The sequence below is a fragment of the Leucopleurus acutus genome, assembly GCF_964270905.1.
Source record: "Leucopleurus acutus genome assembly, chromosome: 3".
NCBI lineage: Eukaryota > Metazoa > Chordata > Mammalia > Artiodactyla > Delphinidae > Leucopleurus > Leucopleurus acutus.
The window spans coordinates 142407457-142419897 of NC_139145.1; the positions used below are offsets into that span (position 1 = coordinate 142407457).

The 12441-nt window shown below is 42.0% G+C and overlaps 1 protein-coding gene across 2 annotated transcripts in view; it reads right to left on the bottom strand.

Annotated features, from left to right (window-relative positions):
• C7 (complement C7) overlaps positions 1–12441 on the bottom strand; it is a 53466-nt gene that overhangs the window by 15466 nt on the left and 25559 nt on the right. For both annotated transcript variants that reach the window (XM_082836911.1, XM_082836912.1), the window contains exons 10-13: positions 9698–9864; positions 6944–7172; positions 4238–4409; positions 628–715 (exon numbers count right to left, since the gene is read on the bottom strand). In XM_082836911.1, the coding sequence (XP_082693037.1) occupies positions 628–715; positions 4238–4409; positions 6944–7172; positions 9698–9864 (656 nt within the window). The remainder of the gene's footprint in view (positions 1–627; positions 716–4237; positions 4410–6943; positions 7173–9697; positions 9865–12441) is intronic.

The window sequence follows — 12441 nt, forward strand, 5'->3', positions numbered from 1 at the left end:
GATACTTCCTGGTGTTTGGAGCCAAAGCCTTATCGTAAGAAGTAGTGAGAAGAGCACACAAATTAATATGGCCCCAAAGCCATATTAATTTCCCGGAATGACAAATGGCAGATGACTTGTGCTCCTTCCTGAACAAGAAAATTGCTCAAGTATACTACAGTAACCCATATCTCACCAGACACTGGCTAAATGTCTTACTGGCCCCTGGAATAAACCTAATGCTTTACCCCAACCCTTGTATTTATGAAAAATTTAAAGACTCCTTGCAGTGAAAAGAACCAGGTAAGTTCTTTATGCTGAAAAACTTGCTTATAGATTCCTACTTTCGTGTTCAGAATGGAAATGTTTAGCTACCCTCTGGCATGGTTACATTTCTAATTCATTGGGTGGCGATATTGATTTCCTTTACTGCAGGAGATATAGTACCTCCTGAAGAATTCTAACCACCTTGGGCCAAAGAAGAAAACTCACAAACTAAAACCCTCACTGCTAAACTAAAACGCACACATAAAATGTTTTTAGCACTGTTTCATCACGGAAGGAGGAAGCAGATTATGACATCAGTAGAGAGCTAGAACTTGGAATGAACCGTGTATGTAAAGGAAAAAAGTATCTTTTATAACCAACTTGAACATATCCGTCTTTCAAGGCAGGAGGTGATGGACAGAATTCTGTTGGAACCAAAGACAAAGGAAAACAATGTGGTTCAAGCAATCTGAAAGGAAAAGGAAACAAAACATAATTAACATGATGGATTTTCCACAATTTAACAAATATTTTACAGCACAGTGAATTTTTCATTTGCAGCTGAAGTAAGTAGTGGACACTGCTCTGTGATGTGATGTTTTTGTCATTTTCAGAATAAAATATCTGACCACATCCCATGATAGAAAACACATATCAATTCACGCTTCCAAAAGACAACTACCAGATCAGTAGTATGGAAAACAAAGAAAAGAAAAAGAAATAAAGCCATTGGACAACACATATGATTTATGTGATTCCTACAGGTCACCTGTCTCACACCCACTTTTTCTCCTGCTATTTGGTTCTTAAATACCTTTAACACAAAATTAATTCTGTATTGAAAATAAGGTAATTCAAGTTTGTGATCCTGCGAGAGGTAACACAAAATAATAACTATTTTTGACTGAGTGCTTACTATGTGCTAGGTATCTTGACAGATGTTCGACAAATGTGCCTCAGCTCAATTCACACTCACAGTAACTCCATGAGATATGTGGAGAAAGGCTCAGGAAGTTTGAATAACTTGTCCAAGGTTATAGTGTAAAAAATACCAGGGCTGGATTCATGTCTAGTTAAGCTCCTAAAATCATGCTATTTCTACCTCTCACAAGGCAATCTCTAGGGGAGCTCACAGTAATTGAAACCGAGCAGGGCCCTGTGGGGCTCCAAGGCACAGAGGCCTTTTTTCATTCCCCGTTTCCTATAGGCAAGACTCCAGCCTCCATGACCTTCCCTGAGTTCCAAACGGCAGATGTGAACAGTTGCTAATCAAGGGAGAAGCATCCAAGCAACCACCTGAGGCGACATTAAAGGGACCAGAGAGACTTCCCTGGTTGGTACAGTGGTTAAGAATTCACCCTCCAACGCATGGAACTTGGCGTTTGATCCCTGGTCAGGGAACTAGATCCTACATGCCGCAACTAAGGAGCACACATGCTGCAACTAAGACCTGGTACAACAAGGATAAATTAAATAAATACAACTTAAAAATAAATGTTTAAAAAAAATTTTTTTAATGTTTCATTGCTGAATCATACCCCTGGGTTAGAGTTCTTTATGCCACACCCCACTCTTTAATACTGTCCTTATTAACCTTTTCTGATCAGGTATTGGCAAAAATTCTAGCAAGATAATTTGAAGATCATGTGAGTTGAGGAAATGTGTAAGATGCTTGGGTGTCTGGTATTAGCATAGGGAGGTGAGATGCCTAATTCCTGGGTCTTGGGTGCCTCATAATCCAACAATAACCAATATCTCCTGGCTGAGGAAGCTGGCAAACATATGAGATTCTGGTAGGAGGAGACTGTTGCCTTCAAGGGCACAGATCTCTGGGAAGATGAGGGTCTCTGAGGAGACCTCTCCCTCCGTGGGCATATTTCCTCTGCCTGTAGACATAAAGCTGGATGGACAGCAGCATCCTAAGGGAAGCACTGAGAGAATTCTCACTCTTCTTGGTGCTCAGAGGAGAGGAAATATCCTCTTCTTCCTTAGTACAAAAAGGAAAATTATGCTTATACTTCACATCTGAGTTTCCTCAGTGTGTGGCAAGAATGTAAGGAACTCAGCTCAGAAGGCGGCAACATTCACAGGCTATTTGTAAGGCTTCCCCTCAGATTTCCTGTTTCTGGAGTGGAGATAATACTGGTGTAGAGTGACCTCAGAGGCACTGCTGAAAATCATTGTTTAATGATAGATGTCATTGTTATCATGATTATGATGCCAAAATCTCGGCATCTCTGTACACCAATGCCGAATCAAATCTCAGAGACAGAGTTTTGGGTGAAGTAGAAAAGGATAGCTTTTGTACTTTGCCAGGCAAGGGGGATACAGCGAGCTCCTGCCTTGAAAAACTATGTGTGTCCCCCCCCCATCCCTGCCAGAGGATTTGATGAGGGGTTTATAACAACAGTCCAAGGGTGGGGTTTCTGACAAGATCAGGGTGTGTGCAGGGCTCATCCTCCCTCGTCTCCAGTAGTCGGGCTCCTAATCTTTTCTTTCTTTTTTTTTTTTTTTTGCGGTACAAGGGCCTCTCACTGTTGTGGCCTCTCCCGTTGCGGAGCACCGGCTCCGGACGCGCAGGCTCAGCGGCCATGGCTCACGGGCCCAGCCGCTCCGCGGCATGTGGGATCCTCCCGGACCGGGGCACAAACCCGTGTCCCCTGCATCGGCAGGCAGACTCTCAACCACTGCGCCACCAGGCAAGCCCGGGCTCCTAATCTTGATGAGCTTCTCTGGTCCCTCCTACCAGAATCCCATATGTTTGCCAGCTTCCTCAGCCAAGAGAGATTGGTTATTGTTGGATTACAAAGCACCCTAGGAATAAGGAATAAGGCGTCTCACCTCCCTATGCTAATACCAGATACCCAATCATCTTACACATTTCCTCAACTCACATGACCTTCAAATTATCTTTCTAAAATATTTGCCAATACCTGATCAGAAAAGGTTAATAAGGACAGTATTAAAGAGTGGGGTGTGGCATAAACAACTCTAACCCAGGGGTATGATTCAGCAACGAAGCTTTTTTTTTTTTAATATTGATTAATTGATTGATTTTTGGCTGCGTTGGGTCTTAGTTGCCCTGTGGCATGTGGGATCTTAGTTGCCGACCAGGGATCGAACCCGCAATCCCCTGCATTGGAAGGCGGATTCTCAACCACTGGACAACCAGAGAAGTCCAGCAATGAAGCATTTTTGAAGATAGCTTTTGCAAGGTCCTGGCAAACAGGAAGTTAGTATCAGACACCTGGGCTAATCAGTGAAGATGTTAGCTGTCTCAAATGTATGCTTCATGCTTAGTCCAAAGTAAATAAATAAGAGGGAGTTGGGGCTTCCCTGGTGGCGCAGTGGTTGAGAGTCTGCCTGCCGATGCAGGGGACACAGGTTCGTGCCCCTGACCTGGAAGATCCCACACGCCACGGAGCGGCTGGGCCCGTGAGTCATGGCCACTGAGCCTGCGCGTCCGGAGCCTGTGCTCCGCAATGGGAGAGGCCACAGCAGTGAGAGACCCGCGAACCGCAAAAAAAAAAAAAAAAAGAGAGGGAGTAGTATATCTGAAAAATAATGCAACTATTAGTGAATGCCTACTATATGCCAGGCACAGTACAAATCACTTTATATTCTTAATCTCAGGCAATATCCTATTATCATTGTATCTACTATTTTTATCCTAACTTGCCCAAGTTCACAGAGCAAGTAGGTGGCAGGTCTGCCTGATGCCAAATCTGCTGCTCGCATCCACTGAAGCAGACTGGCTTCCAGTTCCCCACCCTTTTGTAACACCTGCGTCAGGAAAGCTTGCAGCACACAAGTGCAAATTGGCCACAATATGCCTCTCCTTCAACGGACCCCAATGCTAAGAGCACAGCACTCCCTGATAAAAATCACCATTTAAGGTTTAAATCTTTCAATAGCAGCAGTCGTGTATTCCGTGCTTACTGCAGAGGGCACTGAGTTCTACATAATTGCCAGGAGGTCTGGTCTCTATTACCGCAAATGCTCCAACTCCTGGTCTTCGCATTGTCTGGTTTCTGACGTTTCTCCAATGCAGGATTTCCCACCCTCACTGGGAGGTGGGTTATTGCATTCTCGGCTCCTTGTTTTCTTCCCTTGAACGCAGGGGCCCCAAGAGGACCAGCAGCTCCACCCTCCATCAACCCCTCCTGTAAATAAGAGAGACATGGTTCAGAGAGTACTTGGAGAGGAAGATTTCAGAGTTCAGTGAGCTAAGCTTCCTACTATGTGGTTATTGGGGGAGGGGACGATCTGGGGTTTGTTACCTTCACTCTGTTCACTGAGGTCTCCACGGTGGCCAGACTGTCTCTGCACACTGACTAGGATTGCCCGTATTAAGGCTGCATTAACGAACTTCTTGCAATACTACCTTAAATTTGTTTATTATTTTACAACGGTTTCAAAGCACTTTCACATGCATTTTATCATTCATTTACTTCTCACAAGAACGAATGGAGGTGACCAAGAGGTCTGTTAACATTCTCATTTGATAGGTGTGGAATCCAAGACAAAGTGGTTAAGTGATATGCACAATGCTGTACTGGGGGCAAGAACCATATCCAGACTGTAACCTGGTCTTATGGCTGAGTCCAGGCTCTTTTTATCACCCCACAGTCTCTTAGTAAGGCAAATAAGTTCCTAATGTTAAAGCAGTGATTGGGCATGAGAAGAGCATAGTCTATTGCAGTGGTCCCCAACTTTTTTGGCACCAGGGACCGGTTTCATGGAAGACAATGTTTCCACGGACTGGGGAGGAGGGGACGGTTTGGGGATGATTCAAGAGCATCACATTTATTGTGCACTTTATTTCTATTATTATTACATTGTAATATATAATGAAATAATTATACAACTCACCATAATGCAGAGTCAGTGGGAGCCCTGAGCTTGTTCTCACTTGCCACTCACTGATAGGGTTTTGATCTGAGTCTACAAGCAATTGATTTGTTATGGTCTCTGTGCAGTCGAACCTCTCTGCTAATGATGATTTGTATTTGCAGCCGCTTCCCAGCACTAGCATCTCCCCCTCAGATCATCAGGCATTAGATTCTCATAAGGAGCGCACAACCTAGATCCCTCACATGCACAGTTCATGCTGTGAGGGTTTGCGCTCCTATGAGAATCTAATGCCGCTGCTGATCTGACCGGAGGCGGAGCTCAGGTGGTAATGAGAGCGATGGGGAGCAGCTGTAAATACAGATGAAGCTTCGCTCCCTCGCCTGCCACTCACCTCCTGCTGTGCAGCCCGGTTCCTAACAGGCCATGGACCGGTAGTGGTCCATGGCCCGGGGGTTGGGGACCCCTGGTCTACTGGGTACTCCAGGCTGCCAACCCCAGGGCTGGTGCTGTACAAGATGAGGAAATATGTAAGTAGGAAAAATGCTTCTGCCTCCTGTCAGCACCCTTCTTCAATCTACAGGCACCTCCTCAACTTGCTCTGGCCACCTTCTACCTCAGGGCTGGTTCACAGCTCACAGGTTTTAGTATTTTTCCCATCATATTCCTTGGAGGACATTAGAGAGAATTTGAAGCATATTCTAAGAGCTTTGCTTTCCTAGTTAGAAACTGATCTCAGGAACTATTCCGCCAAAGCATTACTTCTGATAATAGATGGGTGTGTTTACTGCTCCTTAGCTATTTCTACTGTGTGACCTACATCCCTCTTCCCTCCACAGCCACTCCTCAGTATCACACACAAAAATACTAAAATAATTTTTCCCATGATCTTCCTTACCCTTTCTTCCACAATTAGAAATCGAGTTAATAATATAGTCCCCTGAGTATGTTAATAGTAGGTAATAAGAGCTTGAGGTATTATGACTGCTACTCCACTCATCACCAGCAGGGGGAGCTTCCATTTTATCAAATAGCTGTAAATCTAAGCCTCAAAGGAATGAATCGCAGTGGTGGCATTTTAGTTTACCAGGACAGGCCACTTGGGGAGACATTTGGAGGCAAGGATGCTTTCTTGATGCTTGTCTATAAGCAGCCGTGGTTTAGTCATGTACTTATTCATTTATCAAACATTTATTAAGTGACTTTATGAATCAAGCACTATGTCAGGCTGTGGGAATAAACAAAGGAATCAAACAGTTCCGAATTTAAGAAGTAAGCTTTCTAGAGGAGAGAGACACACAAATGAATATAAAAATAAATATACACAAATCATCTCATACTTTGCCTACTCATAAAGTGAACTTCACATACTAAATACTTAAAACACCAAATGCACTGTTGAGCACACAGCCAATGTTCAACAAATATTTGTGAATGATTGATTGGTGGGACATAACACAAAATAGAAATAGAGGTGTTTCCAAGAGCTTGCCACCAGAAAGGTTAGTCAGTGCAGACACAAGCTCTGTAGACCTAAGTTATGACAAAACCTTACTGAGATGGCTATGGAAGGATGGAAGGTGTTTCAGGCATAAATCTGTTCTAATGGAGAGTGGAGAGTAGAAGGCAGTTCTGTTAGCTCAGATAGGAAAATAGAGAGATAGCAAAGGGCCCAACCTCAGTAGCTACAACCCGGAGGTGGAATAGGGAGGGAGAGACAAATTCAAAGCCTTATGAGACTTCCCCTTCTCCATACCCGAGGAAGCACACTCTCAGAGGCCAGAGGGAAAGGGTAATTCCCTTTTCATTGTGTCCAGCATAACTTGAGAGAATGCAGCACACTGACCTGCTTGATCCCCTACGAGGGCTCCTTGTTCACACGCCACACCAAACGTGTATGGTTTGCAATGGCACTCACACTGGGTCCCCTTCACAGTGGCCATGCCACCATTTTGACAAGGCCGGCAATGACAGGGGTCAAATTCATCGAGATATTCCTCAATGGCCCGTTTCAGGTATAGCCTTTTCACAGAGGCACAGGGTACTTCCTTTACCAGCTCATACAAAGGTGTCAGCTACACAGATAAAGACATCACGGTCAGTAATCAGGGTTTGGAGCGAGAATATTTTCCTTTCAGCATTTTGGCTCAATCTCCACTAAAACAAAATCAAAAGCCACTCTTATCTTAATTCCAACTATTTCTTGTTCAAATAAAAAGAGAAAGCAATTCACTACCTTTACAAGACAAACCTAGGGAACATTAGAAACAGATAGGGAGGGAATATTTTTTGTATTTTGTGTGCATACATAAAATTTTAAAAAACCAACAGGATGTTCATTTTCTAGTTACTGAAAGATTATTTTGAAGACAACACATTTCCACTCCTGCAGAGGATAGAAGAAAAGGAAATGCACTTAAATTACAGTAAAGAAGCAAATGCAATTAAATTTGAGATTAAATATCCTGGCTCTGAGATACTTAACATCTCTCTAATGGAGACTATGATTCTCTATCCCTGAAGAAATTTAAAACAGGTAGGCATTATCGCTCTGTGTAGGACAGTTCTGATGAAGAGCAACTTCAAGACCGGAGATGGATTGGCTAAGCTCTAACAATCTGCTCTCCCAGGAACAAAAAGGCTCTCATTTGTGTAGCCTTTGCCAATTTCTGCAGTGTAACTACTCTCACCATGGCCAGTTTCAGGCTACCACCATGATGTCCCTGAGCACGGAGCTGGGAAGAGACCTGCACCATTGGCTCTTGAGAGAGTCTGAGTGAGTTGGCTAGAGCACCACTGCGAGTACGGAGATTAGCTCAAAGGGTCACATTGCCCTCCATCTCTGCCCAAGCTCTTCTGAACTGAACAGCATTGCATGGTTATCTACCTGTAACATGTCTCTTCTTTCTCTGTCCCTTTCCTGTCCAACTAATAAGTTAACATAGCTATGACAGTTACAGTCCTATGTGGGAAAGCACATAGTTGAGAATGGAAAAGAATGTCTGTTTTTTACCCTAAACAACAATTTAGGATTTTTAAAGGTTTGTATGAGATACTGACAATGAAAATAGATCATTTTGAATATTAATGAATGACACTTTAAGGTAAGACTTCCCAGGAAAAACTGCCCCTCCCACTGTCACTGTTATTGGGAGGCAACTGGGCTCAGTATGGTGTCAGGAGGGTACCTGAGGAGCACTCGTAACTTTTGAGTTTATAAATGTGTCCAAGTTTCTTAATCTCAAAAGTCAGGTTGGGGCTTCCCTGGTGGCGCAGTGGTTGAGAGTCCGCCTGCCGATGCAGGGGACGCGGGTTCGTGCCCTGGTCCGGGAAGATCCCACATGCCGCGGAGCGGCTGGGCCCATGAGCCATGGCCGCTGAGCCTGCGCATCCGGAGCCTGTGCTCCGCAATGGGAGAGGCCACAACAGTAAGAGGCCCGTGTACCGCAAAAAAAAAACCCCAAAAAAAACACGTCAGGTTGGACCTGGGACACTGCCTGACTCCTATGGCAGGGAATAGATTATAGAATCACTTCTGCTATAACATGTATTTTGAAAATGTGAATTTGTTCCATTGAGATTGAGATATTAAAAAATAAAATGAGTATATCACAAATTTTGTGTTTTCTTATGTACAATTTTGTCCATAAGAAACACGGGCTGAACACAGAAAACTGCACACAACTGAACCAAGCTGCATAAGAATACACAAAACACTCACACACAAGCACACATCTCAAACACCCACCTAGTTCACCACCTGTATAATAAACCACACCAACCACAAATGGTGTTACGACTGTCTGTCATTTCTGATAGCGCTCCTTCTACCACTTCACAATAATTCACAGTCCGTAACCCTCCCATCACCCAGCAAGCTTCAGATCCTCTTCTAGGTAACGTGTCACCTTTATCGTAGTCCATGCATTCCTTAACAATTTAACATGTATAAAACTGCTACTGTTTTTATTGGTGCCTCTTTTTTTTTTTAATGAGTGTCACAAAAGTTTTTGAGTGTTGTGTTCCTAACACATTTTTTCCCATAAGCCCTGTGGTCTTTATTGTGCAATTTTGCCTAGCTCTCTGATTTTTAGGAACACATATGTTGTGTTATAAAAGAACTGACTGTGCCGATAAAACGTCCTAAAATTCTGCCAGCCAAATTGATTCTATCTTTTTAGAACTAATTTGCATGACCAGGAGCCTACAAGCCATGGCCACAGGAAGAAAGGTGATCTGACAAATGTAACACTAGGCAAGCCGTTAAATGCCTTCCTCTTGCAAGAATCTATAACTCCTCTGAATCAGGGACCAAGGAAAACATAATCAAATTTAGGTCAAAAGCTTGAAATGCAAATTTTAGCATTAATTTCTCTTGGGATTTACAAGACATTTAACCTTTACAACTGAAATATGGACATACAAGATAATGAAACTTGTTTCCTATTATGTATGCATTCATTTTACTATACAAAACATAACTGGGATACAGAAAACGCTAATTACAGCCTCCTCTGTTTAACCACCTTAATTTAATCTCATTTTCCCAGTGCAAATAAATATGACTGCTTTCTGGTGCTTTCAACAGAGTGTCACATACCTTTTGTTTTATGATTTGCGGAAGTTCAGTCACAGATCCTGCCCAGCGAGAATATCTCAATTTGTTTCCTGCAGGGTTGTCCAGTTCCAGGTAACTAAGGCCAGACACAAGGCCAGGACGTCCCCCTCTGACAAATGGGACCCCTCGTAACACATTGCCCTGAGTTCCTACTCAAGGAGAAATCAAACGAAATAAGTCTGGATGCACAAATGAAATGAGAATGAGCATATGAAATTGAAAGTCAATGAAGTAACACAACCCATTCAACTGTATGACATTCTGGAAAAGGCAAAACTATGGAGAGAGTAAAAATACCTGTGATTGCCAGGAAGTGGGGTAGGAGGGATTTTTAGTGAATTTTTAGGATCTTTAGAGGACTTTTAGGGCCGTGAAATTACTCTGTATACTATAATGGATACATGTCATTATGCATTTCTCCAAACCCACAGAATGTACAAGGGTGAACCCTCATGTAAACTATGGACTTTGGGTGATTATTATGTGTCAATGTAGGTTCATCAGTTGTAACAAATGGACCACTAAGGCCTGGATGCTGATAACGGAGGAGGCTGTGCCTGTGGGGACAGCAGGGATATAGGGATTCTCTGTACTTTTTGCTCAATTGTTTTGTGAATCTAAAACTACTCAAAAAAATAATATCTATTAAGAGAGAAAAGAAAAAAGACACAACCATTACCTAACAGTAGATGATTATTAAGAAATTATTATTCGTATTCTTAATGTTCTTAGTGTAAGAAGAAAATTTGTTATACAGGTGACTATCTTGTTTCTTAGAAGATACATGCATGTATTTAAGGATGAAACATCATGACACCTGAAACTTCCAAATGGTTCAGCAAATATCACAAATATTTTAAATATATATTTATGCATTGCTAAACAGTCAACATTATAAATACTATATGTAGAAATATATATATCAAAACATCAAAATAATAATTATTGCATGTAAGAGGTGGGTACGTTGGCGTTTTTTACTATGTTTTTTCAACTTTTCTGTATGTTTGAAAATTTTCATAAGAAAATGTTGGGAGGAAAAAGTTCATTGCATCTGGAATATTAACAGTAACCAAAATGCTATTAACAGGCATATATTAACACATAAAAAGTGTTCTAAAATGTTTGAATACTAATCAAATCCTTTTTCTCATTTCTGTGCCTTATAATTTCAGAAATATTTTCATCTCCGTGTCTAATTGATTTCCACACTGGTCATGACCAGAAGTTCCTAACTCACTGATCAGACTTACGTTGATTTTCATTTCCTTTTTTTAATTAAATTTTGCAATTTCATAACACTTTCATAAAATTTTGCAAATTCAAAAATTACACTTTTATCATCAGAAGTTATTAAAGTCTCATATTTTTAAAGAACTGCCTGAGTGCTTCCTCATCTTCCTTGTTAGTTACATTTTAAAATGCAAATAGTCACACTTTTAATGCAGTGTATTGCCAAGTTCAGTCCCTGAACTACTGGAATCAGAATCACCTAGAATGACTGCAGATTTCTGAGCTCCAGCCAAGACATAGGACGTAGCTGAGAGAAAAGTCAAGTACTCAGCATTTGAACAGGCTGCCCCAGGTAATCCTCTTGCATACCAAAATTTGAGAATCACCACCTAAACTGACATGCTTGTTTACAAACTACAGAGTCTAAGAAATCAGCTTTTATATTTATTTTTAAGCCTGTAGCCTCTCTCTCTACACCTCAGTGAGCTCTGTGCTCCAGCTGGCCCTCTTCCCCTAGACAATCAGCCTGGGGCAACAGTGAAGGGCCCAGATTGTGAAGCCAGACATTGGAATCTTGTGCCTGACCCCAACTGTGGTCTTGGGCAACCTTTCTGTGCCTCAGTGTCCCTGTCGGTAAAATGGAAATATGAATAATACCCAGTTCTTAGGTAGGAGTACATTGGTTAATTTTTGTAAATCACTTAAAATTGTGCTGGGCACATCATAAGTGCTACATGTTTGTTAAACATAAAATAAAATAAGATAAAACAAAGCAAAATTAAAATAAAATAAAATCAGAAAGCAGCTTCCAATCACCAGCCCAACTGATAACTGATGTCAACAACTTCTCAAAGCTCCCACTTTCATTTCTATTTCCAGATCAGTGTATTTCCATGTTGTTCAGAAACTTGTCCTCCTCCTTTGTCATGTCAGGTCCAAGAAGACAGGCACTTTTCCTGGCATATTCACTGCTGTATCACCAGTGCCTAGAACAATTTCTGCGTGCACTATAGGTTCCGTAAATAGTTGATGAATAAAGTAAGTGAATGAGGAATTAAGCCTGGCTTAACACTCTGTCTCCCTCCTTCTTGCAGTCATCTACTAAAGGATCCTCACTTCCTCGATGAGGACGTTAGCACCTGGGTCAGTCTTCTCCTTCATCCCAATTTCTGCCATCACCCCAAGAGAACTTGAGCTCTAATGCTGCTCCATGGCTTCACACAATGCACCACAGTCTCATTTCCATCCCTACTACACTAAGAATCTCTTCATTTTAAGGCAATTAAGTCTTAATCACCAAATCCAATGAAGTCTTCAGACCTCCTCTTATGTCACTTCGCTGTAGCATTCCTCGCTGTCGATTTCTTCTCCTCTACCTTCCATGTTACTCATCTTTTCTGGTTCTTATCCTATCAGATTATTCCTTTGCGGTCCCTCTTCTCTCGCTACAACTTTATATTTGTCATCTTTCATTTAATCACTCCCGGTATTAA